This window comes from Passer montanus, unplaced genomic scaffold (genome assembly GCF_014805655.1).
Source record: "Passer montanus isolate IOZ18808 unplaced genomic scaffold, ASM1480565v1 scaffold111, whole genome shotgun sequence".
NCBI classification, from domain to species: domain Eukaryota; kingdom Metazoa; phylum Chordata; class Aves; order Passeriformes; family Passeridae; genus Passer; species Passer montanus.
Window position 1 is genome coordinate 833,172 of NW_024357725.1, and position 27,088 is coordinate 860,259.

Here is a 27,088-nt window from a genome sequence, read left to right on the forward strand (position 1 = left end):
GTGTGAAAATCTCAGATGCCTCCAGCCATCTGCTTCCATCTCTATTTGCTAGTAATTATGTCCAGAACACCACAAATGTATACAACATTCAGCAGAACACTCAGTTGGGTATGCTTCCTGCCATCTAATAACTTACCAACTAAACAAATCCAGAAAAAGGAATCTGTCAAGGGAGTAAGCTGCTGTGGGGACTGGTTTCTGAGAGTAATTAAAGAGAGCCTGCAAGGTGGAGGATGAGTATTTCAATGCTCGTTCTGATCAGAAAGCCTGTGGCCCTCGAGGCTGCTGAAACAGCACCAGAGCCAGTGGGGAATTTTCCAGGTAAATGGGGTCCTGTCAGGAAATGCAGTTAATCCAAGAGGGAGGTGTAGTGACTCTGGCCTTCCAAGCCCTTGTCAGCACCCAGGAAAGCACAGCTGGGTGCTGTGTTTGACACATCCCTCGTGCTGCTGGAGAACCAGGGCATTGCACCACAACGTGGCACAGCCCCTGTGACAAGGGCCACCCCAGAGCTGCCACTTGCCAGCCAGCATTTTCAGGCTGTGGTTGTCCAGCACTCAGTTACAGACCCAAGCAACCCCAGCAATTCCACATTCCCCACTATGCAGCCACAAGTGTAGGATTCTAAGCTGCTTTTTGTACTAATTGCTAGTTAAAAAAAAAAAAACAAACAAAACCAAAGAGTATCAGTTCTCCTCTCTACAAGCACTTTTAAAAGAAGGCATTAAAGATGCCCTGGCTTTCTGAATGGCTGTTTGGATTAAGCAGTAAGCAGGTCACAAGCTCTGTGGGCTGGCCAAGATTTAGCTATATGGGACAAAAAAGAGTGTGAGGTTGTGGAATGCTTCACTGGTTTGTTGGCTTTTTAAGAAGGGAGAAAATATGCATCTTTGGAAGACTAAGGCTTGGCATCATATCTGTGGAAATGTCTTTGCCAGTTGTGGGGCTTTTCAGTCCTCTCAGAATATTTAAGAGGAAGCAGAGAACTGGAAATGTATCCTCCTGGCATTTTATTTTATGTGGAAATAAAGCCTGCAACAAGTAAATATAGCAAAATCAGACTTCAGCAGATGGGAAAATGTACTTGAAGGATTACTGTGATCAAATGAGTGGCTGATTTGGATGCCAACCAGTTCCTGTAAATTGTTGTGCAAAACTTAATAGCCAAGTGCTCCTTGTCCATCCTCAGTAAAATGGAGATAGAGACTTCTCTACCACTGCTTTTTAACTGAAAGATTATTTCATGGCAGAGGACAAATATTCTTGCAGGTGAATTTAAAGTGCTATGAAACATAAAGAGTGACTGGGGTATGTAGCAGTTCATATATTGCTCCACCTCTCCCACCTCTGCACTTATTCCCCTCCTTTATTTTCACATAGCTATGCTGACCAAGCAAGGAGAATGTCAGTGACACAGGAGCAGCTATGTCTAAATAAGATCTAGTTTTTGCAGTAATTTTGCAAAGACATCTGTTGAGACTCCACATAAAGCAAACAGCAAAACCCTTGGGATGGCATTTCAGGCCTTAGACTGAAATCTTCCAATGGGATAAAACAAAGAGTGTGCAAACATCACTGCAAAAAGTCAATGTTTACCTCACAGGTTTTGATATGTTCCTGTTCCCACTCTGTCCTGACCTTATCCAGCTGCTCGATGTTCTGTTTGTAAACGTTCTCTGTAAATAAGCACAGACACAGAAACCCAACAGTCAGGGGAAAAGTGCTACAGCCTTTCTCTCTTTCCTCCTATTGGGCCTTTCCTGTGATTCCTACACTTCAGGCCTTGGTTTGCTTAGGTATCACAAGAATATGTGAGCTTGTAACTGGTGGGGCACAATAATTATTGTGCTTTTTTCTTTGTAGCTATGTGCTAGAGTAAGGATCTCTCTGTATGGTTTGCAGATCAGTTATAAACTTTACGGCAGGGATAACACAATTCAGAGATGAAAAGCCTGGACCATACTTGGGCACTGAGCATCCTTAGGCTCATTCCAGCCAGGTGAGCCATGGGATTTGGTGTAAGCTATTCCATGTGGAGGAAGGCACAAGCTGAGCTCCTGAGCCAGATCAGGTGTGTGCTGGCCTGTCCTCCTGGGCACACACATGTTTGTGGCTGGAGATCACTGCTGTGCTCATGCACATGGGCATGGGGGATGTGATTTGAGCTGTCTCAGGGCCAACTGAGTGTCTACTGTGCTTTCAAACTTGCTTCAAGAAGAGCTTTTCTTCCCTGGGTGAAGTCCCTAAAGGAAGTCTTCTGTAAATTCTTTAATGCAAGCAGGACACTGGCATTTCCACAAAGGGGAGTGAATGCCAATGACTGTCATGTTGTGACTGTCACGTTGCTTCTTCATTAATATCTGGGTAGATGACTCTGGGAACCCTGACAGCCTGGGTGATTTGGATGTGTTCTATCAAAATCCTGTGCTGGTAGATCTTTGGTGAGAAGACTCATAGTTCAGTTCAGCTGCAACAGCATCACCTGCTTCATTTGCTGCATCTCTGCATTGCTTGGCTTTGTTCTGGCTCTGAAACAGGAAAAGAAACACCCCAAATTAACTTCTGACACATTTTTGCTTCTGCCCCCAGTTTTTTGTGCTGCCTGCTCTCTTTTCCCCTCTAGGGGAAAGGCTCTAATTTGCAAGCACTTCCTGGCTGTCCCCGCTTTGTGCACAATTCTGCTGAATGTGTGCTGTGGAGAAGGGACCAGAATGTCCCAGGTGCAGCCATAGATGCAGTGACTTCAAGGGAAAGCTTTCCATTCAGACATCCCTGCCAGAGGAGCTCAGAGCCAGTGTGATCCAGCCTGAAGCTGTGCCTGCTGGCTGAGCTGTTTTTCCCTCAATTGTTTGATGTGCTTTTCTAATAGATATTTGTAAGCAGAAATAAATGGCAGTTAAAATTCTTCATCTTTCAAGCTCCTCATGTAATACTCAGATGAAAAGCACACAGCTTTTAAAATACTTTGCAAATGCCAGATTATTTCCCATAACAACTCAGAAGCCTAAGAGTGAAATTCACTCAAAGTAGAAGTTCTCTGTTTTAAAAACCTGCAGCTTTTAGCCAATGAGAAAACAGCCATCACTGACAGGTCTGTACCCACAGGTCCTTCTGCACAGATGGGGATGACAGCACAGTGATGCTCTGCTCATCAGTGTAACACATTCTTCCACCCTGCCCTTGAAGACAAGGCTCAGGTAGGGGCTCCTCTGATCATATTCCCCATCACAGCTGGCTGGGAAACCTGGAGGAAGCAAGCTGGGAACCGAAGTTTCATTCTTATTTGCTTCCTGGCCCAAACTGTTTGCAAGTGCTGAGCAGAATTAAACAGCTTGTGAGCTGCCTCTGTGCATTCCCAACATGCTGGAATGTTCAGGGAAGAAATGGCAATGGAGCACCCTGGGATCCTTCTGCATGAAAGGACCTGGGTCAGGTTGAGCTGCCATTGAAGCTGTGAAATGTTTGGTGTCATTTTGGCAGGGCCAGGATTCCATCCCCTCTTTGCAGCTAAGCTGCAGGGGTTTGCTCATCAAAGACCAGGGAATGCTGGAAATAAAATGTAAAGTTCTGATGCTGTTTTTAGAGTCTCCACACCACCCCCCCCGCCTCCTTGAGATGATTTTTGATCCTTTTTGCTTACACTGCACTGATTTTTATCGAGCCAAAGGGAGTTCATTTATTTTGTTTTCTCCATCTGTTTCCCTGTAAAATGTTCCCATTAAAAGTTAGTGAATTGTCAGCTGCAAGTATCAAGACGATGCAATGAAGGACTGCAGTGCCTTAATTTCCAACGATTTATTTTTGAGTCTGTAAATTTAGTTGAAATTAAACTCACCATGAGGAGAAAAATATTGAGGAAAAATATGCATTTTAATGCAAGATGCTACGCCTACTAAGTGTAAGAGACCAAAAGGCAAAACTAACGGCATGACATATTTTTGACTTGTTTCTTTTTTGTAATGAGTAATATCAGAGAAAAATCCCATTCAGTTTCCTTTCAGGATTCATAGAGCAATTGGATCACAGCCTGGGATAAATTAATTAGATAACGTCGTCCCTTCCCAGAGGATTCTTTGGGGTTAATTTCAAGACAAAGCCCCTGGCATCCTACAGAATGGATTAATTGTATTCTCTGGTACCTGGAGAAGGCAGAGCCCATTTCCCCCACTGTCACCTCAGGTACCTTTTCTGTTTGCTTTGGGTTGCCGGCAGCGCTGGTGCGTTCAAAGGACTGCTCGGCCTCGTCTGCCTCCCTGCACTTCTGCTCGTAGCTCTTCTTGGCCTGGGGGCAAAGAGATCACACGTGAGGGTCTGCCTGGGGCAGCAAGGCTGCCTTCCCCCCAGACATGTTCCAGCCACTTCTCCCTTTGCAGTCTGGGACAGCAAATCAGTGCCCAGTGTAGGCAATGGAAAAAAATCCCAATGGCACCATAAGGAGGCAGGAAAATAGAACTGAAACATTGGAATAGGGGCTGACAGCACAAATTGTATCCCTTTCCTGCAGCCCTGAAATTGTTTGCTTTGTACAACTGCAACTCCCTGCAGGGGTCAGCAATGCACAGGCTGCTCTACCACCACTGGTGCACCAGGCATCTGCCCAGGAGCCCTGGAGAGATGGATCTGGGAGCAGGGGGTGGGTTGTCCTGTGTTGCCTTGGCCATTGCTCCAGTGTGAGGCAGAGCCAGCACCCCATAGGCAACAGTCTTGGTGTAGTTCTCAGAAACAGGAGAAATCTTTATTTGCCCCAAAACATCTCTGTATCTTAGAGATGCAATTAGAACCACCACATTTCAAAAAAAAATTCACTAGTACATTTCCAGCTGTAGCACTGACAGGTCTGCAGCTACTTTCCTTTAGAGGCAGTTGCCCACTGGAAACCAAACCCAGCTGCCAGTAGTTTCTGTAGCTGCAAGCTTTTCAGATGGAGAGGATTCCTCCTGCCTACAAGATTCCTTCACTGTTCTTAAAATTGCACTTACACACACTGAAAAATTACATTAACTCCTCTAAGCACCCTTGCCTAGAGAGAATGAAATCCTGTTTGACCTGGGGCACGATTCATCCTGCATTAACCTTCTGGAGACTTTTCAGTGGGTGCAGCAGGGAAGATCAGCTTCCTCCTCACAGCAGGAATGGCATCTTCCCTCCCTCACACACTCTTGCACACTCACACAGCTTTGACCTTTCTTTAAACAGAGGTACATGTGATACAGATTTTACTGGAGCCAGTTTGCATCAGGAAACCTGCCCAAGCCCTCCCTGCTTACCTCCATTGTTTTCTTATAATGGGACAGTTTGCTCTTTTGCATCCTCTCCATTGCAGACTCGTACTGTAAGAAACACACACAAGTCAGCAGTTCTTGCTTTGGACTTCTTCCTCCCCCTTCCAGCAGCAGCATCAGGAGAACCACAGTCAGGGCCTTTCTATAAGCACCTCCCTCAAAATTCACTCTGCTTTCATAAATGACAGGTTTCTAAGTGATACAGAGAGCATCAAAGTGCCAGGTAAAAAAATAATCCCAGATAATTCTGCTTCAGTGGTTTCCATTAATAGCAGAGAGGAGGCAGATCTTCATTGTCTTCCTTTTTTTTTCTTTCTTTCTTTTTTTTTTTTTTCTTTCTTTCTTTCTTTCTTAAGGAGATGAAATACTGCAGCACCCACTCACAGTGGGCTCTGCCAGCAGGGCTCCTTTGCTGCTGCCAGAGCTTGGTCCCACATCTCTGCAGACCAAACCACGGTCTCACCCACATGAGCACAGGTAGCTGCCCATTTTCAATCCAAACAATTCCTATCTCTTGTATATTCCACTGCTTCTGGCAACTTTATGCTCAGTGTGATTTGATTTCCATGCTGGAGTCATCTGGGCAGTGTTGGAAGGACAGTGCTGGGTTCTCTTTCATGGTTTTAGTTGTGACATGCCCAGCTTTATGTGACAATGAGATATGCTCCTACTGGCAGGGGATGGCTTTCTTCAGGGGGACTTTTGGTCCTTTAATCTTTACATTCTTCTCAAGCAAAACTCTCTCCAGGCTACCCAGATGCTTGTTTCACGTTGGGCACAGTCCTGAGACAGCTTCAGTACAAATCACAGCATTTTGGGAGGTTACCAAAACTGCTGCCACCATCCAGCATGTCTGATGTTGGCTTCCTCACAGCCACATGCTGGGCAGAGAATAAAAGAATAAAAGCTTATCTAAGACTCCAAAGCAGGGGTTTTTTGTTTTGTTTTGTTGTTGTTGTTGTTTTGTGGGGGTTTTTTTTGTTGTTGTTGTTGTTGGTGTTTTTTTTGGTTTGGGGTTTTTTTTTGTTTTCCCCCAGGCCCCTCTAACTGTTCCCAGTCAGTTACAGGCTTACAGTTGTCAGCAGGAGGGAGCCTCTCTGCACATCCCAGTGGCAAAGGGAATGGGGGACAAACACTGATCAACCTGGTGCCCACTGTCTGTCTTTTAATGCCTCACTTGCTTCATCAGATCACTGTCAACCTCAAATCTCAGTAGCAGCATTGGTTTCACCCACTTTCATATTCAGAATTCTTTGCTATTCCAAGTTCCTGTGTGTCAGGGGCTTGTAGACACACGATTTTTGTGGCACTGGATACTGGTTATATGTATTTTCACCATTTTCACCTGTTTAAAATTAGCAAAGAAAGGAATACTTATTTTACTCCTCCATCACTCAGTGCTGTCAGAGTGAAGGGATGGTCCTGTCTTTGTCTTCAAGCCCACAGACCCAGAGAAGGTGTGAGAGTGGTCTCTGCTGTCTCTATTGAGAGCTATTTTTCAATAGACTTAGGGCTTGATGAGGTCAAAGGGGATGAAATGGCTTTAAATATACTAAATTTTTTTAGTATACAACATCAACTAGATGATACTTATTCCATGTATGTGGAATTCAGCATATACTGCTGCTGCATTCAGCATGACATTAATTTGCTTTCATGTTTTTAAACGTTTGTGTTATGCCTTTTTTTAGTGCGTGTTGGAGATTCTGCAAGGTCATATCAAAGAAAAAACATTAGCAAGGGTATAAAAAAGAGAAAAGGAAGAATTAAGTTCTTACAGAAATAATAATAATAACAGCATCTTCAGCTACACCAGAGAGAGTAAAAGGGACTAAAGCCTCTGGCTCCTGAGTTCAGAGCACTTCTTTATTTCCAGCTGGGATCAGAAAGAGATTTTTGTTCCACAGTCTCGTCTATAGAGGGAGCAGGGCATGCTGGCAATGCTTTGTGATCTTCTGCACAACTCCCAGCCTATGGCTGGAGACAGGTCATCAGCACAGCCCACTGACCCAATCTCTTTCAACATTTCTCCAGTTTCTCACCTTTTTTCTTTGCTCCTTCTGCCTTTCTCGGAACTCCTCTATTCCTTTCAGTTCTTCCTTCAGCATTACTGCCAGCTGGATATGAGAGTTCCCAACACTTTCAATTTCTAAAGCAAAACAGAATTCATATTCAGTCTTCATTGGGAAGGTCTTTAAAGATAAAATCACATTTTTTAGGAGATGTTTCTGTGATGTGACTGCCTTATGAGTTGTCACAAGCAGGACAGCCTTAAAAAAGGTCTCCTCTTGTGTTTCTGCATGCAGGCATTGCTGAGGGCTCAAGAACAGAGTGAGTGTGTCTCTTCATGGCCCCATTTACCCCAGCTGCCCCCTTCCTTTGAGACTGAGGGTCAGTGTTGTGCAGAGGGAGGGAAGGAGCTCTGGCCTCCATCATCCCTGTGTGTGCTTTGCCCTGGCTGTGCTGCTGGGCTGTCACTGCTCTTGGGAGCTGCTGCCAGCAGTGGCCAGTCATTGGATGAGGCTGCACGTGGAGAATTTCCAAGGATCAGCCAAGATGGATTGAATTTCAGAGCACCTGGCTGGTGCTGTTTGAAATGGTTGGGAACTGCTCTGCATTTGTCAGCTTCAGTGCCTCTGAAATGGAACCCTGCATTTTTCAGAAATGCTGAACTCCCCTACCCAGGCCCTAAAAATATCTCAGTCCAGCAGCTGCTTTTCAAGAGGGAGTTTTGGTGTGAATAGCAGGTGCCAGTGACCAGGTGCAGTGTCCTGTTGGCTCTCATGGTGCTGCATTTTGTGTGTGTGAAAGGGTTTCACTGAGCCTTGGGCACATTTAGGCATCCTTTTCCTCCTCTCTTTGCACTATAAGCTGTGAAAGAAAAGCTGGGAATGGTGTGGGGAACAGGATGAACTCATTGGGTGCCTGTGTTTCCCAGGTCAGAAGGGAACAGGGAAATACTTACGTTGCTTGAGCATCTCAAACGCTTCCTTCAGTGTGCTGTGGGGCAGAAACAAGACACTTTATTAGCACTGGCTTCTAAGGGTGGGTTGGCAATCCAGGGGAAAAAACCTTCCCTCAGAACCTCAAAGATCCACATAGAGATAAAACCCTTAATGGCCTTGTAATAAAAGCTGACCATGCTAACAAGCACAATAGCATCAATCTGTTGCCATCAGGAAACGCAATAAAATGCTCCACGAAGCAGGGAATTGCAGCACTCCTTCTGTGCACCCTCTTCCCCGGTCGCACTCTATTTGTGACCGTGAGTGTTTACAGCCCTTTCTCTCGTCTTGCACCTTGCAGGTAGATACCAGTGAAAGGCCGGCGGCCGGGGGGAACGGGGGCTTTTGGAGCAGCAGCCTGAAGGGTGCAGCGAAACCCGAAGGGTGAAGTAACCCCAAGGGTGAAGTAACCCCAAGGGTGGAGCGCTGTGTGCGGCCCCATTCCCGTGCTCGGTGCCCGGTCCTGCGCCGCAGCAGCGCCGGCACCGCGTCTGCCGAGCACCCCCGTGTGCCCCTCTCCCGTTCACCCCCGTGTGCCCCGCTCCCGTTCACCCCCGTGTGCCCCGCTCCTGTTCATCCCCGTGTGCCCCGCTCCTGCTCCTGTTCACCCCCGTGTGCCCCGCTCCTGCTCCCGTTCATCCCCGTGCGGCACTGCTCCTGCCCCGCACACAGCCCCGCACACAGCCCCGCTCCTGCCCGCACACAGCCCCGCACACAGCCCCGCACACAGCCCCGCACACAGCCCCGCACACAGCCCCGCTCCTGCCCGCACACAGCCCCGCACACAGCCCCGCTCCTGCCCCGCTCCTGCCCGCACACAGCCCCGCACACAGCCCCGCTCCTGCCCCGCTCCTGCCCGCACACAGCCCCGCACACAGCCCCGCTCCTGCCCCGCTCCTGCCCGCACACAGCCCCGCTCCTGCCCCGCACACAGCCCCGCACACAGCCCCGCTCCTGTCCCGCACACAGGCCCGGCGTGCGGAGCAAACCACGCCGGAATGCCGGCGCGCTGCTCAGCACGAGCTGCTGGATGCAGCCCCGTGGCTCCAGGACCAGGACACGAGAGCAGCCAGACTGGTGTCCTCTCTTTGGCAGGGGCAGAGCGCACTTCTAGAAGGCACCAGATACCAGCACAGGTGTGATGAGAGAGCACAAGGCGTGCAAAAGGCATTTTAAGACTTAATAAATTCCTGCAGCTCTGACCGTGCAGGCTGGCAGGGCGCTTGCACACAGAGGCCAGGGCTGGGGCGTTACTTGGAAGCTTTTCAGATCTAGAAATGATCTCTTCAAGCCCCAGAGTGTGCTGTTCCTGGAAGGAATCAGTTCTGGGCTCTCCATGGAGCCCTGGTGTGCCCCAGGCAGAGCCCAGGAAGAGCTGGTGAATGAAGAGCCCCAAATCTCCCCCAAACCTCTCTACCTGGAGAGCCCTGGAGAGGCGGCTGCCACTTCCAGCCACGTGCACCCACAGCTGGGCAGGGACATCTGCATCTCCTGGGCCATTCTGGGAGCCCTTCGAGGCACAGGAAGGATCCTAATTGCCCTGTGTTAATTGTGGCTGGACATCTGTTTGCTGATCAAACACTCTCCCAGCAGGGAGGCTGCCTTGCCAGGCATAAGAAAAATGCACAAATGAAGGGTAAGGTTGGGCCTGTCCTCAGCAAAAACTGCCTGGAAACCCGTTCCAGATCTAAGTTTGTAGAAATATAAGGAAGGCTTTCAGACGAAAAAGAAGAGCTGCTTTGATTTTTTAATCATATTTCAATTAGATTGTGGTGAATCTCCTGAGATAAGCCAGGGAGAACATTCTAGATTGAGTATTTTTAAATTATTTCCTAATAATACTTATACATTTGAAGTTTGTTTTGTGAAAAGTTAGTCTGGTGTGAAATTTTGATGGAAACCAAATTTTCACACCACAAAGGAAACAAGCAGTATTAGTTTCAGCTAATTAAAAGCTTGACATTAAAAGACAAGTTGAATATCAGCAGCAGAGATAACTTTTTCTAATGGATTATTTTGTAAAAATAAATATATACAAGGAATAAAATTTTCTTTTCCAGTCAGTGATTTCCAACAGGAAGTAGATAATGTACTAACAACTTCATGCCTGAAACTAGTAAATACTGGAATTAAAAAAAACAGAGGGCAGTTGCAAACTGGACATACTGTTTGCATTCTATGTTGATTTCTCTTTCTCAGAGATTTTTTCCCTTTGTTGTTGGTGATTCAAGTTATGCAAAAATGGACAAAATTGCTGTGGTGGATAATGAAAAATAGCACTTTCTCAGTATGTATCAAGGACAAAAGCAATTTGCTGCTTTTTTGGTTTCCAGGCACCTGAGCAGTTCATGGCCACAGGCCACGCAGGGAGCTGCTCTCCTTTTGCTGGCTCTCTGTGAGGCCAAGGGGGTCTCTGGTGTAACAATGCCTCTGGCTGTGACCCAAAGAGGATCAATTTCTCCCCTGCATGGACTCTAATGGCCTTTTCAGAAATCTCTGGCCTTTTCTTCCTTGTATGAAGGATTTGTCCAGCCAATTCCATAGCTGCTGACTGGTGCAAGTAGGTTGAAATAGGCTTAAGCCATTTCCTTCCTTATTTTTATAATAATTCTCTAAAATCAGTTAATTGGGTCCTTACATTTTTCCAGGGCTTAAAGGACCAGCAAATATGTCATAATGCCAAATTATATATGTGGGAAGGAATAAATCAATCTAATTTTGACCTGTGGATCCATCAGGACTCCCTTTATGACCCTTGGCTGCAGCAGCAGTGCTATAGATTTGCTCCTGGATGTTCTGATTATATCAGTGAAATATTTCAGTGCTTCACTGGGTTTAATAGAAGTGACTCCTGTAGCTGATATATGAATGAGTTTTAATTCTATCTGTGCTGGTGTGGATGTACAGCACCTCTTACTGATTGCTTCTGGGTGGGGTTTGTCTTTCCAGTGGGATGATATGAGCTTTACTCTGAGGCATCCAAAGTGAGGACATCTCACTCTCCTGGACACTCTGAAAGTGTTTTACCCTCAGCAGATGCTGCTTGCTTAGCATTCTGGTGGTAATTGATTTTTTGTGTTTGTCCTGTAGCTAAATTAGAAAACCTAGGGTTAAAAACAATTCAAGCACCACTGAAAATCTGACTTTTTTTTTTTTTTAATTGTTCACTTCTGAGATTTTCACATGCATTCTGGAAGACTGTCAAACCACTCTGGCTAAACACAGAGCTCCAGCCTTCCCTTTGGGCACCTCCACATGGAGAATCCTGCAGGTGTCTCCTTGAAAATAAGGCTGCACACAAATTTACTCTGTATGTTTGTTAAACGACTCCCTGTTGTACACGTAAAGATTGGATTTGTCAAAATTCATTCTGGATGGAAGCAGCAGTGACTCTGGAGGAGGAGGGAGCAGGCAGAGCCACTGCCCAACTTCGGGGGGGGTTTGCCATCTAGTGGCTGCAAGATTCTTACTGCCTTGCTTTGGCTTTTTATGCTTTTTATGCTTTTAATGCTTTCTCTCTCCTTGTTTGTGGACCTTGCTTTTGCTGAAACACTGAGCTGTGCTGGGCAGTCCTCTGTGCCACGGGGACCATCAGGAATTGCTCTGACCTGCTTCACAGCCAACAAAAGCAGACTTCTGTTTCACCAGAGCTGTAATTAGCAGAGCCCTGTTACTGGCAGTGCTTGGGTGGCAGCTATTCTCACTGTTGCACCACAGTATTTTGTCTGTTTCTATTTTTTCAACCTTAAGCTTGATAGTTTGGGCATTTGTTCCCAGTACTTTGCCTTTAGACCCTGGGTTAACTGAGTAATTTAGAGAGTCCCTTTATATCTTGCACACAGGAAGGTAAAACAGGTTCTTCTAACCGGAAAACCACAGATGGTTTTTAATTTTCTTTCTTTTCTACCTTTGCTTGGTGAATAGAAGTGTGAAATAACCCCACCTTCCTTTCTGGTAGGTTTCTATTTTGACATTGGTACTATCTACAATGTTCAGTTGCTCTTGCAATTTTTAAAAATACATTTTCTGAAACTGAGAGAAGTCTGTGCCAGATGAACCCTGCAGACAGCTCCCAGCAGTCCTGTCACCTTCACCCCCCAGTGATGTGGATCCCAAGAGCAGAGCTGTGAAAGCCTGCAGTGACAGTCCCCTCTGAGCCACCCTTAACACCTGCCTTTGCTCCTGGCACACAGGGAACACCCAGTGTGGTTTTACCAACGATTCCTTCTGTGAAGCCCAGTGGGGGTAGCAAAGTGTGGGGAGATGTGTCCAAAATCATCTGCTCTCAACTAATTCCCACCCGGGACTGTGTCTGCACTGCAGAAGAGAAATGAAGAGGAGGAGTTGTGCTCCTTTAGCAGGGAGGTACCTGAGTCACAGCACTGTCTGACCTTCTTTAGTGGGCATGTGGTAAAAACACTGAAGAATGAATTTTGCCTGGATGTTTTCTTGTTCTCAGAGGAGCTGTAACTAGAAAGGCAACAGCCCTCAGTGCAGCTGGAAGGATTTGTGCCCAGGCCCCAGCTGGGCTGTGATGTGGAGCCACACGAGTTGCTCTATCAGCTGCTGCAGAGGCTGCACCGGGCACCAGGCTGGGCTTAGGGACAGCTCTGGGATTTTGTGGCTTTCATGGCAGCAGCAACCTGTGTGCAGGGTGTTATGAATAGAAAGTTATATTTTTTTTAGGTTGCAGAGTTAAAAACCTCCTCTCATGCTCTGGGGGGTTCACATCCACGTTCTGTTGCCTGATGTTTCCAGGTGTGTGTCAGTGTGTCAGGGGGCTGTGTCCTCTCTCCAGAGCTGGGCACGGGGAGCACACAAATCACCCCAGACTTTACTGGGGCAGGGGAGCAAACAGGAAACCTCCATGTTCCTTCTCCTCCCTTCAAACCTGACATCAAATTAGATTCCTCGTGGCTCCAGAATGAGCTGTGCCATCCAAATCAAAGGTTAAAACAGTCAAAAAAAATTTTGTACCTTTAACATAAAACTAAATTTCCTCACATCTCTCAGAAAGAGAACAGCACTGCTCAAAAATGCCTGTCCTCATCACCAGAGAGCTTATCTAGATCAAATTTAACAGGGACTGAGCAAAGGCTTAGGTCCATTTTCAGAGTCCTGAAAGTTCAAAGTGTTAGTGTATAAATTCTGTGTGGGTTCAGAACATTTGGGTGGAGAATAAGCAACCATGGAAGGATGTGACCTTCCATGCTGACTTTTAGCTTCAATTCAAAAATGCCTGCTTTGTGTGGAGTAACACAGAGGATTTTGTATATTAAGTGACAGATGCACTATTTTTATCCACAGGAAATAGCAATTGGCATTTCATTACAGATGCCCTCACCTCACACTCACTGAAATGTTCTATTTCAGGCATTGCAGAGAAGGGCAGAGCACACAAGGGCTTGAAAGAACTACCCTTTCCCGAGGTCCTAAGGAGGTGGGATTGGAAAAAAAGGGATGAAAAATGTAGGAAATCATATACACGGGAAGAGACAAGCAGAGCAAATGACAAAAATAGCTGTTGTCAGCCTAGGGAGAGTTTAACCAGCTAATGCATGTTTGCATCAGTTATTTCACAGAAGAACAGAGTTCCCAGAGGCCCTGCTTTGGCTGAAGCTGAGCATGCAGCTCAGAACTGGGCTCTGTAGCATGTTCTGCTTTCATGTTGCTGTGCTGAGGAGTTGCCCAAAGCCACTGCATGGAAATTCCCAGGCACCTTGCAGCCAGAGGGTGTTTCCTCTTAAAGGCACAAGCTCTGCTGAAAATCATCTCTAGTGTGAGAGGCATCAGTGCTGTGCACACTCCCAGACAACAGCTGCAACTGTGATCTCAGTCTGTAACTGGGCTGAAAATCCCAGTTTCTGTACATCCTCTCACATGTGTGCACCACTGAGAGGACAAATACTGCACTTTGAACTTCAAAACCTGTAGTTCTTTCTCCCCTGCTGGGTATGGGTATAAGCTGTCATTTGCCAAGAAAACATGGCTGTAGGTTTGTTTTGTAATTTCTTTTATGAGTAGAGACTAGGAAATGGTGATGCAGATTTAATTTTTTTTAGTTTAAAAAGTGGGTAACAGGCATACATTGTTTTACCTATTGACTCAGTGGATGCTAAAATGTTTCAGGGCTTCAAATAAGAAAAACAAGAAAATGCTGGAGGCTGTTCCATAGAAAGCTGCTACTGGTGTGGCATCCTGTGAACTTACTGATTGCTATGGCTAGATTATTTAGAAGAAATATCTTTATATGCTTGCCCTATTGCCCTTCCCTTGGGATCTAGTGTTGGGGACAGAATATTAAGCTGAAGGGGTTAGCCTGAGCTTGTGTGATCCTTCATGCAGTCTCAGATTGAAGTGTGTGCATCCTTTTGTGCATTGGAAAGGGCTTGCCAAGGCCTGTGGCAGCTGCTGAGGGAGAGCTGTGCCAGGCTTGGGAAGAGGGAAGGAGTTTGTACCAGCTGCAGTGCTTTTGGGAGGCCCAGCAGCTTATTAAGTGATGGTGCCCTTTGGCTGTTTAGCACTTAGAGGGAACTTCTACTTCTTGAGCTGGAAGCTGGTGTGTTTGTTTGCTCTGTCAGTGGTATCCAGCACCAGCTTCTTTTAGAAACCCCTTCCTGGCTTTTTCTAAAAATAAGAAAAGGTGCAGTGTCACATTCATATTTTCTGAAAAATCTCTTTGCCCAGGATTCTTCTCCTGGGAAGCTGAGAGGCCTCAGAGAAAAATGTAAATAATAATTGTCTGATTTACTTCTCCTGTTTTACTGCTTTCATCTAAGAAAATAGAGTCAGATTCATCAATTCCTCCTCTGTCCTGGGAACCCCAGAAACAACCAGAGTGCAGCGTGTCTGCCTTGTTGGTCCCAGAGTGGTCCCAGAGTTGCTGTTACATTCCAGTGAGCCTTCCCTACAAGCTTTTGAGTCAGCAGCATATTCCTTCATCTGTGTCTTTGGTGAACAAAAAAGGGCAGTAGCATCTATTTATACATTTAGCTGAGTTCAGCAAGTTGCTCCAGCTGAAGCAGAATTTGGGGGGAGAAGGAGCAAGCCTGAAAAAATGTTGAAATTGTTCTTTTCTTTGATTCAAAAATAAATGCTTTTAAAATAGAGGGCAGGCTTGGGAGAGAAGTTTTCTGCAGCAATGGCCACTGCCTGGTGCAGTGGGCCATCACCTTCTCCAGGCTGCTCTGGTGCTTGGCATTTTCTCATCTTCTTGTTGCCTGCACCTTGTTTTGTGCTATCCTGACTGTGCTGAAATATCAACCTTGGCCTTGCAGTTGTTTCTCTGAAGGTCTTCTGGGAATTTTCTCATACTGGAAGGTTTTGAGTGTTTGTTGTGGATGCATTTTTTATGTTCCTTTTATAGATTTTTTGAAAGGTTATCAGGTACCCTCCTGATATTAGGAACTACTGCTGTGTGAATTTGCCAGGAGAAGTGACAGAAAGCCTTGGTATCTGAGATATTTAAAAGGTGGCTAAATTTAAGACTAGAGGACAATAATTTTGCATTAGCAAGAAAATGAGTGATTTAAAATTAGTTATTCCTGCTCCTCTGCCATACATAGCATGGCACAGGAATGTCTGTAAAAAAACCCTGGAAGCTACTTTTTTTTTGTGATTGTCAGACGGAAGTTTTAGGTACAAATTCATTAGACCTTAAGAAATACTGCTACCCAAAACTGCATTTGAAGATGTGAACAGCCCTGCTCAGCCTATCTTGTAGCTCTATTAGGATTCAGTATGCTGGATGAAAATAGGGAGTCCTATAAAGAGGAAACACTTGGAAAAATGCACTGGCACAGTTGCAGCGTAGTCCTTTCAAGCTTTTCTTATTACAGAGAGTGCATAGATTCCCTGCCTCAAGTCTCCCTGAAGGACTGACCTTGAGGGCAGAACTGCTGCCAGCAATCAATGTCACATAAACAAACAGAAACTTCACACTGAGGAGAACACACAGGCACAGAAAATTCAGCAATTTTAAGGCATCAAAACCAAACACTGCATTTTCTTGTGTTGTTCCAGCCCTGGACAGACTTTAGTTTTCTCTGATTTTTTGTTTGTCCTGAACAAATGCCTTTCACTCTCTGTGTAATTCCTTAAACAATCAGAGGATGCTGGATAAGAGAGAGCTAAGTGTCCTCTCTGCTTCAGACCAGGCACAGTGAGACACTTTCTCTGATAAAAGCACCAGTGCAGAGCTGGTCTCTCCCTGGCCAGGTGTGGCTTATGGAAACACAGTAAATGAGCTCCACAGCACAGCTTTGTTTGTGTATTCAGCCTTCCCTCCATGCCAAGCTATAAAATTGCTGGATCAAAGTGGGGCTGGGCCCAAGTCCAAACTTCCCCCCACCTTGAGGGGAACTTGGATCCATATCCTATCACTGAGACTTGGCTCTGCTTCTAAATCAAGCTCTCATAATCTCTTGAGAAAAGGCAGACCCCTGACTTGTGCACTGAGTTACTGAAGGGCAGCCAAAGCTGCTTGTTGCTGAACACATTTGCTCTGTCTGCCCTCTGTTGCCAGTAAAGGAGTTGAGGTGAAGCCTTTTTTTGATCCTGGAATGCTGATCTTAGCCTTTGGATTGAGAAAAACCCATCCATTCTTAACCTGCTGTTTTAATTTCAGAATATTTCTTCTTCTCCTTCCTTTTCACCGATTAGGTCAGTGAGCTGAGCCACCAGGGAGGCAGAAGCCATCTCCTGGCACTGTGGCATCCCTGGGTGCTGCTCAGGGACCAGGCAGAGCTGCAGCACTGGCAGGGAAAGCCTTGCACATTCCCCTGGCATTACCCAGCCCTTGGGTAGGCACAGCAGTGTCTGTGCCAGCCTTGCTGTGCCACCAGCGAGCCACAGCGGTGCTGGGGATCACTGGGACCTGCCTGCCATGGCAGGGCAAAGCTTTGGGGTCAAGCTTCCCCATAAAATATGGACAGGAAACCACTTGCACTGGCAGTGATAAATCAGCGTGAAAAGCAGACTGCAATTAGGAAATGAGATATGGGATGGAGGAGGGGAGCAGGCCCCAGGGATCAATAGAGCTGGTTTGTGTTTAGATTGAGGTCTTCTCTTTCAGGATTGTCTTCTGTGACCCCACATCTTCATCCTCTGCCATCTTATTACTGTATTATTACTTGTTACAATCATGACAAAATGTCTCATTATTGCAGCTGCCATCAATAATAGCAGCAGTTTATCAGCAGTGTTTATTAAGTTAAATTCCTTACCAATATCTATCTTCCCCTCCCAACACAATTTATACATCATTTAAGATAGTAATGGAGGAGACAGAGAAAAATATATGTCATCTTAGTGTATTTCAGTAGTTCCATTGAATTATTTCAAATTAGGTTCCTTCAGAGAAATTTACATTTTGTATTCCTAAGCTAAGCCTTTTTTCCTGCTGCAGAGGCTGATTTTTGGGGTCTTTGTATTTGTTCTGTCACAGTCTTTCAGTGTTCAGAATTGTCAAGCCACCATCCTAAACATTTCATAACCTTTTCCATTCTCTTTTTTCCCCATCACTTGGTCTGCTTTTGGAAGCAAATATTAAACATTAAGAATCTTGAAAGGAAAAAAAATCTCAGGAAAGGACCTACTGGCAGTTTCTAAATAGAGACTATTCACAAATAATGAATCCCACTGTGAAGGACTGTGGTGTTTCCCCACTTTCCCTATACATCGTGAAGAGCTGTGTAATGTACTGAAATGAGTGGTTGTGACCTCATTCACAGGCAAAACACAGGAGTCTGGTATTTCTTCCAAAATAATTTTGTAACAATAAAAGTATTCCTTACTTGATTTCTGTTTGTCCTCCTGCTTTTCGGGCAATTTGAACCAGCTCTTTCCCATATCTCTCTTCTGCTTGTGCTCTGTTAAAAGAAAAACTTACTCAATTTCTCTTAGTGGTACCAGGATCACATTTACACAAATCCTGTAATTATACCTGAGGTGCAAAACATCAGAAATGCAACTTATTTGATTTCTCTATCTCCTCAATCCTAGTGCTGTTAGTTAACCTCTGAAATACTTAGGGTAAGTTATTTCTGGAAGAAATTAGATAAAAATGAAGCCCATCTTCATGGCTTTGATTACTGTGGAATGCCATGTTCAGCTCTGCCCCCAAACCATGGATTCATGGGAAGAAGGAGGTGAACAGAGATGAGATGAAGGTGTTCAGAACAGAACAAAAGGAACTTAAAAATGATGGCTGACTCAATCCATGAAAACACCGTCTGTGAGGGCAGTGAAGAGTAGGTTCCAAAGGATCCTTCCAAGAAATGTTGAGAATAAATGGGAGCCAGGGGTAGCAGGAGTATTTCCATCCATCAGAAAGATGAGGCACCGCTGGAAGAGCTGCCTTGGAGGCTGAGGGCAAAGGAGCCCTGGTGGTTGTGTGCTGAGGTTGGGGCAGCTTTGTGGAGGGGCAATGTCACCTAATGGGGAACTGTAACTGGTGACTCAGGAAAGTGGCTCTGTTTCCATGGTTAATAAAGAAATACAAATATTTCCTTTGCTTTCCCTTCCCCCAGCACTGGAGGAAACTTCTATTCTCTTTAAAAAAAGTATTTGTACTAAGTGTGCTACTTCCTTTCTCCTGGGGGCAAGACCAGGGTGGAACCAAGTTGTCAGTCTTTGAGTAGCTGCTAAAAACTATGGGATGGTCAATAATAAATAATGAACAGATAGCCTGGTGCTACCACCTGGAGGGAGGGATGATTTTGTTTGGGGTCCAGTTCTCAAAAGCGCTTTCAAAGCATTTCAAACTGTTTTGGCCTGAAACTTGGCACCTTAGAGAAACGTACTCTTTTGATGTGGGTGTAAGGCCGTACAACCCTGCTGGGTTTTAGTCCCATCAATCTTCCCACTTGGCCAGGAGGTGCTCTGTATGCCTTTGCTGAGTTCCAGCAGTTTGAAGGCTGCTCTTGCAGTTTTGCCCCATGGCAGCTGTTGGGGTGGGTCCCTGAGAGGGTCCCACCACCCTCCTGCTGCCCCTGGGCTCTGGGAGCTCCTTGCCTTGCAGCCAAGGTGCAAATCCACATCTCCTGGCACCTGAGGCAGGCTCATGCTGGGACTCTCCCCAGCCCAAGGAGATCAGCCAGGCTGCTGGAGCACTGCCCTGCAGCAGGAGCAGTGTTCCTGGCCTCTGTCCATGGCTCCCACCTGTGGAACAGTGCATGTGCTGCTGCTGCTCTCAGAACTGCTGTGTTTCAGTGGGATATTCCTACATCACTGCTTGGCATTCCTGTCAGAGGAACAGGGTGCAAAATATGGTGACAGGCCATGCAGAGGCACCACTTCTTTTTCATGTTAGATGAATGAAATTTCATCAAAATGGAAATACACTCAAGACACATAATGCTGCAGAAGAAGAACAGATTATTTTTCTTCTGATTTCAGTATCAAGAAACTCTTCTGTGTCAGAGGCTTTGCTTAGTGCCAGTGCCTGTGAAGCAATGAGAATTACTCCAGTAATTACTCCCACTTTGCTTGCTCAGTACACAGGTATCTCATGGGAAAAAAGCATGGCCAGATTTTAAGCCAGTCCCAGCTCCTGAAACCTCAGTGTGGATGGGACTGGATTAGGCCAGGGTCAGATGAATTTGACTGGAGGCTGACACCATCTCTTCACCTCTTCATGCTGCTTTTCCCACTTTCCAGCACTCCTGCACACAGCTTCTAGGTTTCCCTGCAGCCATTCAGAGACAGAGCATACTTTGTGTTTTAACCCTGGGCTTTGTTCTGGAATACAATTGTTTTCTCACTCCCAAACCTCTTAGGCCCTTCTCTGGGCTAGTGGTTGGAAAACTGATGGAGTGTTAGTGTGGCCAGGGCCAGGGCAGCTTTCAGGACTGCAGGAGTCATTGTTGAAATTCCAGCATGAACCACATGGTATGGGCAGCCTCTAGAAAGAGAGATTCATCCCATCCTTTGATCTTCTGCTGGGTCATTCCTATGAGTGACGTGAGGATGAGCTGAAAGAAACTGCCAGCGATAAACTGGAAATCACAACTTTGACTCAGTGCCCACTTGTCATCTCCTTTTCCTCCCCCCAACAGGCACGTACACACACAGGCACACGATCTATTGGGGGTGTGAAAAACCTCATGGAAATATTTGCAAAATTACTGTACATGTATTTTTTTCTTCTTTATGGAAAGAACTTTGTGCCTCCACCATAAACCAGGAAAAACCTCAGCCTGCAACTTTCAGAAGCCTCTGCAATATTTTGGAAGGAGCACAGGCGTGTGTAGCATCTGGTGCAGAATTGTACTGCCCAAGACCTGCAGTGCAGTTCTGATCTCTGCAAGGTATGAGGCACAAAGGAGCTATTTTAAACACTTGCAGCTAAGCTGTCATCAGGCAGATGTGACTTCAGGACTGTGTGATGTGTGCCAATACCAGAGGCTTCCACTGGTGGTTGAGAAAAGCAACTTAAATAGCTTCAGGTTTAGATGAAAGAATTCACAGGCTGTGAAATGGCCACCTTTGAGTCTGACAACTCACACACCTTTGAAAGTCCTAGGGCTTTAAAGTCAGCCTTCAGAAAACCACCCTAAACCCAAAAAACTAGATGGGGACAGCATGGGAAGAAAAAGCAGGAAGGCAGAGCAATATTCATAAGGTGACAGTGCCGAGATGAGCTGCTCTGAGATTGCCTGCTGGATATATAATCCCTATTTGTGTGGTCTTTCCTGCATGCCATGCCTGAGTAAGTGTGTGCTTCATGCTACATGCTGAAACTGCTGAAGCCACCTAAAAACAGAACCAAATTTCAGAGCTGTTTTTCTAAGTCACAGCTACAAAAATGAATGGCAAAGGAGCCAGAGCAGCAGTGTGATACATATTTTCTCACCCATAAAATTGTCAGCTGTCCATAGCTGCTGTTGGGAAGCACCAAGAAGCACAAAATCAGGAGCATAAACTATAACATCGTTACTCAAAGCCTGCTAAGGTTGGTGAGCAACAGGGGCTGGTTTGGGTGTCTGGGTAAGGCTTTAGGTAGCATTTTATGTAGCTTTGTATTTGAAAAACATCTCATTTTTGGCAGGAAACTGAAACAGTGCCTGTGGCAACGGCATGTTCAAAGAGAAACAAAAATGTGCAAGTCATTTTTGCTCTGCAAATGGGGAAACTTAAAAATGCTACTTGTGGATGTAGGTGCTACTGTGTGCTTCTGGACTCATAACGAGGAGCTTAGTGGAGCTCTGGGTTTCTGACACTTTCAACCTTATTTTCCCTTCTCAAGTCTTTGAGATTTCTATTTATCTACCTTCACAGCACAAGGCTGGATTCAAATTACTCAGGCTTTTCTATGTAAGCTCATAACAATACCAAACTGAGAAACAGCCTGCTATTCCCTTCCAGATGCCAAATGAGACAAAAAAGGAGGCTGTTCACACTTTTTTCACTCTGATTTTCAATACCTCTGCTTGAGCAAATCCTCCACATCTTTGCACATCTTCTTCCCCTCCAGCAGCCGCTGTACGAGCACCTCGTAGCCAGTGTGGAAGGTGAACTCCTTGCACTGAAGACAGAAAGAAAAAGTAATAGCTGTTAGGCACATCAGTTCCTCTTACCTTAATTCTAATTCTTGTGTCTTAATTCCTCTTACTGTATGTCTAAAAAGAAAGGTCAGAGTCAGCTCAGTACAAATATCAGCCTGTGGGGCAGTGACTGTGCCACCTGGGCAGTGGTGTTTTCATGGGAGGGCTCCTCCCACTGCCTCACAAGAGGATCAGGACAAGCCATTTTTCCACAGGGAGTCTGAGTTAACCAGTACATAGTGATAACGCTATTGAAAATGTAGTGGGGAATGTTTTCTGAGCTTTATGTTACAGCATTATGGTAAAATCACGGGCTGTGAAACCATAAAGAGAATGAGTGTGTTCCTTCCCTCAAGCAGTTTATCTACAATACAAGCCCTTACATATGAACTGAATGCAGTTTATACATCCATCCACTGTCCCCTAAGCAGTTACCATTTAATAAATGGGTTACTTTATTGCTTTCCACCACCACTGTGAAGAAGACAGCTGTTTAAGTTTTGGTACTTGGAAAAGATCCTCTGGCAAGCAACTGCTGGGCACTTGGGCCTGTCCCTTTGCTTCCTTGTTGCTGGGACTGGAGAGGAGCAGGGGAGCTCTGGGGATGAATGGTGGTGGTGAGGTGCTGCTCACACAGGCCTTGGGGCTTCTGTGGAGATTTGCAGATCTAGGAACAATTTTTTTTTGGCTCTTCAAGAGGTAGGATAAATTTCTGCAGACAATCCTTGTAAACCTACAGGCTGTAGTAACATTTCCAGTGCCACAGTCCATTGTTAAAGCCATCACCCCTGAAGAAACAGGATCTCAAGCCCAAAACATTAGTTTTCCTAATGTTTCCAAGGGCAATTTACACACACATCACAGGAAGGGATCCTGCTATGAAATAAATGAGAAGCAGAAGTTTTGCCATTCAGAGACAAAAGCAGGAAAACTTCTTGATAATACCCTGACAATGGACTTAGCACTTCCCCCCTCTCTCTTTTTTTTGAGGACATTCCAATGGCAGAAGGCATTGCTGATGCAAAAAAATTTAGTATAAATGGCTCCCTCTGTCTGGCAGAAACTCTGGTCAGATGCTCCACAACCAACTCACACCCCCAGCATTTTAATTGTATATTTTCAGATGCAATCAGCTATATCCCATAACTGTGTACACAGCTTTCTTGTCCCAGAAAAGCTGCCTATGAGGTAAGTGAAAATATCCTGTGGGTTGGTATCACCGCAGCAGTCAGCCACTGCCACAGGCAACGAAGGCAGAGTGATAAGCTCATGGTGAAGTTAGGCTGCCTTTCTGTTTAAGATCTCTCTTTGTCCAGTAAATGCTAAAACTCAACTGGTGTCTTTCCCCACCTCTTTTAAACAGGCACAGTTGTTACACTGAAAAGAGGATAAATTCTCTATGTTTGAGAGAACACTTATTAAATTCCCTAAGCAGAGAATGCAACCCCAACTTGTTATAACCCAAAAACATGCACAGAAACACAGCAGTGTGCTGGGGGCAGCCTGATGGGCTGAGTCCACTGGGCAGTTCCATCAGGCCCCTGGAAGCATCACGGCCTGCCAGGTTCCTCTAGCTGGTCCTTGTAGAGATGTGGCTCCTAAGGAGGACTCCTACTACAGACACTCATTTAATCTATCTTCATTTGGGGGGGCATTCATCTCAAAATTTTCTTCCTTGTCCTCCTCTGTGTTCCCAAAGAATGTGGAGGCCCTGTTTCAGAACCACCAGGGTCAGAAATCCAAACCAGGGCTCGCAGGCAGCAGCTCTGAACAGCTCGTGCCACCTGCCTGGGCTGCAGAGGGAGAGGAGACGCCACAGGCAGGCTGAGACAAGTGTGAGCTGCTCTGGTCACTCACACTGCTTCTTAATTTCCAACCACAAGGGAGCCATGAATCACTCAGGCTTCAGCTTACTTACACAAATGTTTCTCTTTTATTTCAACAGCTCTATTTCTTCTTTCACATGCTGTACAACTGCATCCTCTCTCAACCTCTCCCTGCATCCAAACAAACCTCCTCTGCCCTCTCCTGGCATTCTGCTTTGTCATCCCATTGATTCCTGTGTGTTGTTATAGCACCTGTTCAAGGTTGAATAAATCCCTGTTGGACAAGGATGATGCTTTACCACTCTAGTAAAGACCAAGTAATGCTTTTTACCATGGCATTAATGTCAGCTCTCAAAAAAACACTTTTGGTCCATCAGAGGATTGTATTTGCCTTCTTTCACTATCAAATCATAGCAGTGGCACTTAAATGAGCTATGATCTACAGATATACCTGCAATTCTCTCCTCTCCTGCTATTTTATTCAACAAGGTCTCGGAGTATATTGGATTTTTTCACTACTGATCTCTTACTCCCATTTTGTACTTTGAAACTTTGATTTTTATCTGTTTTCTGTTACCCCACGCTTGAAGGTTATCAGATACCTTCTGTACAATATTTCATCCTCCCTATTTGTTTCAAGCACAGCTATTTCCAGCCCATTCTTCAGGTCTTATGGCAGGATCCAGCACCTCCCCCAGATCAGTGTCTTTGCCCATTTTAGAGTTCTTCCCCTGCTTTGTCTGTTCAGCCCCGTTTTGGTTTTATCTAGTGTCTTAAGGATTTCCTGTGTAGCACCATAACTGACCCCACATTTTCTTTGTCAAGATAATCAGACAGCAAGATTGGATCTCATTAAACAACTGTCTAGCCTTGCTAAGCTGTCTTGCCTCTATTCTATTTTCCATTTACCATTTTGTGTTATAATTAGCACTCGCATTGAGTGGTTTTGCAAAAGCTGTTAAGCTGCACTAGTCAGACAGTGCTTGGTACTTCTCAGGAAGGATTTTGTCATGATTCTAAGAACTAATGAATAGTCAAATAACTATTTTCTATTTTTTAGAGATTAGAAAAATGCTTTAATTAGATAATAAATATAGGCATTTAATGTGTAAAACATAATTTGCTTATACTAAAATCTAGTTGCTTAGAAGAGGGTGATTTGACTCACCACCAGTAATTTCTCTCATTGCCAATAAAGGGATTCTGCGTAGTCAAAGCCTGTGTGGCTGTGAAAGAGGATTTAATCCTTGTTACTAAAAAAGATTAGTTATTCCTTGTTGTCCAACAGGCCTATAATTACCAACAAGAAAGTGCTTGACAGGATTTCGGTGTTGTGAGCAGAGTTGTGTTGTCCTGAAATTCACCCCCTAACTCTGCACGTGTGCTCTGCTCTCTGCCTGGGGATTTTCTTCTTGTTTTCTTCTTGAAAATCCTTGATGCAGGAGGGGCAGCCTTTCCTCCCCTCTCCCCAGTAACAAAAGCTGCTTCTCTCCAGTGCAATAAGCAGCACTGTCCTTTCAGAGACAAAATAAATGTGGAGGGGATTACAGCACTGAAACCCTACAAACTACCCTATAAACTACCCTATAAATGCCTATAAACTCCAACTTCTGTGCTGTAGTTTAAGCAGAACAGTTTTTCCTAGAACACTTGAAAGGAGGCATGGAACCCTGCAAGCAGAGATGATGACAGTGAGCACGCTGGGATACCCTTTCTTCTTTCCACTTCTTTTTCCCTCTGAGGATTAGCAATGCTGCTCCCTCCTCCCATCAGCATTTTCCTGTGAGATCTGTGCCTTGGGACTGTGCCCTGTCCCTCCTGGTACAGGTTTCTCCATGGGTAACCACCCAGGCAAATGCTGGGAGTTAATTGTGGGAGAGATTATTCAGGGCTGGCTCTGAGCTGGCTCCTGCAGCCATCAGGGAGAGGCTCTGAGGATTTTGCTTTGGTAATGAAGTCTGCAAGGAAAGACTATCAGTTCCCTGCCCAGAGGGTAGGAAGCACCCGGATTTCTGGGGGGTGACATAATTTCTTTTTACCTTCTGGTGGCACCAAGCTGAGTAACCTTGTGTCTTTTACTCCCTAAATTCTTACTCCAGAACATATTCTTATTCCAGAACATATTCCTCTGAGCCTCATTCTGCTGGGTGCTCAGAGGGAACTGCAAGGCTTTTTAAGTACAAGAGTTTACATTTTGAAGTGAAAAGGCTACTATTGTAACAATATCAAGGAAGAAAGATGAAAGTGCTGTGCTCATTTCTGAAGCAGCTTTCAGTAAATAGCTTTTCCAATGGACTGAACTGAAGCAAAATGATCCAAACTGATGCACAAAGCACTCATGGCACACCCTGCATGTCCAGCTGGTGATGGTCTGAAGTAAACCCAGCCAAACTGATGCACAAAGCACCCATGGCACGCCCTGGACATCCAGCTGGTGATGGTCTGAAGCAAACCCATCCAAACTGATGCACAAAGCACTCATGGCACACCCTGCATGTCCAGCTGGTGATGGTCTGAAGTAAACCCATCCAAACTGATGCACAAAGCACCCATGGCACACCCTGGACATCCAGCTGGTGATGGTCTGAAGTAAACCCAGCCAAACTGATGCACAAAGCACCCATGGCACACCCTGGACATCCAGCTGGTGATGGTCTGAAGTAAACCCATCCAAACTGATGCACAAAGCACCCATGGCACACCCTGCACGTCCAGCTGGTGATGGTCACAGTGACGTGAGCTCATCAGGCCATTGTGGCTGTGGGGAGGCATCTCTGGGCTTTTCTGCTGTGGCTGCTCCCCTGGGAGCATTTCTAACCATGCTGGCCCTGGCTTCCCCATCCAGGGCTTTGTTTAGAGGTGCTTTACACAGCACAGCTCAGAGCTCTCCCTGCTCCTGCCGGATCAGCCGGCTTGGCAGCACCTTAGCACCTCCCCCAGGGCAGCCTCTGCTGCTGAGGCTGTGTGTCCTGTCTGGGGAGTGCCAGAGCTCCACCTGGGCTTGCTGCAGGGCTCTGGGAGCTGCAGCTCTGCCTCTCAGCAGGAAAGGCCTCATCCCAGCATCTCCAGCTGCAGCACCTGCTCACCTGCTTTCTGTAAGGAACCACGTCCAGGGGGTGACAGGGACAGCAAGCCCAGGGTGCAGCTGGGCAGTGGCACCACCCTGATGGGCAGGAAGGGCTGGGAAATGAAAATCTCCACAGCAAACACTGGGTGCACTGCTCAGGACCCCGCAGGACAGTGCTGAGCTGTTGTGGTGCTAAACACAGCATCAGAATCCACAGACAGTACCTGCTCTGCCTCTCAGGGGCCTGGCATGAGCAATGACAGCCATAGCAGAGCTCTCAGGGGCTTCTTCTGCCTAATCTGCCCTCAGTTAGGAATTATTTGAAATTTATTACCTGCTAATATTAAAAACAATCTTTTAACAC

The 27,088-nt window shown here is 45.8% G+C and overlaps 1 protein-coding gene across 5 annotated transcripts in view; it reads right to left on the reverse strand.

Moving 5' to 3' along the window:
• PSTPIP1 (proline-serine-threonine phosphatase interacting protein 1) overlaps positions 1-27,088 on the reverse strand; it is a 49,347-nt gene that overhangs the window by 10,397 nt on the left and 11,862 nt on the right. For all 5 annotated transcript variants that reach the window (XM_039732557.1, XM_039732574.1, XM_039732595.1 and 2 more), the window contains 8 exons: positions 21,712-21,812; positions 18,082-18,156; positions 8,248-8,282; positions 7,325-7,431; positions 5,268-5,330; positions 4,184-4,282; positions 2,483-2,528; positions 1,597-1,676 (listed from right to left, as the gene is read on the reverse strand). In XM_039732557.1, coding sequence (XP_039588491.1) covers positions 1,597-1,676; positions 2,483-2,528; positions 4,184-4,282; positions 5,268-5,330; positions 7,325-7,431; positions 8,248-8,282; positions 18,082-18,156; positions 21,712-21,812 — 606 coding nt within the window. The remainder of the gene's footprint in view (positions 1-1,596; positions 1,677-2,482; positions 2,529-4,183; positions 4,283-5,267; positions 5,331-7,324; positions 7,432-8,247; positions 8,283-18,081; positions 18,157-21,711; positions 21,813-27,088) is intronic.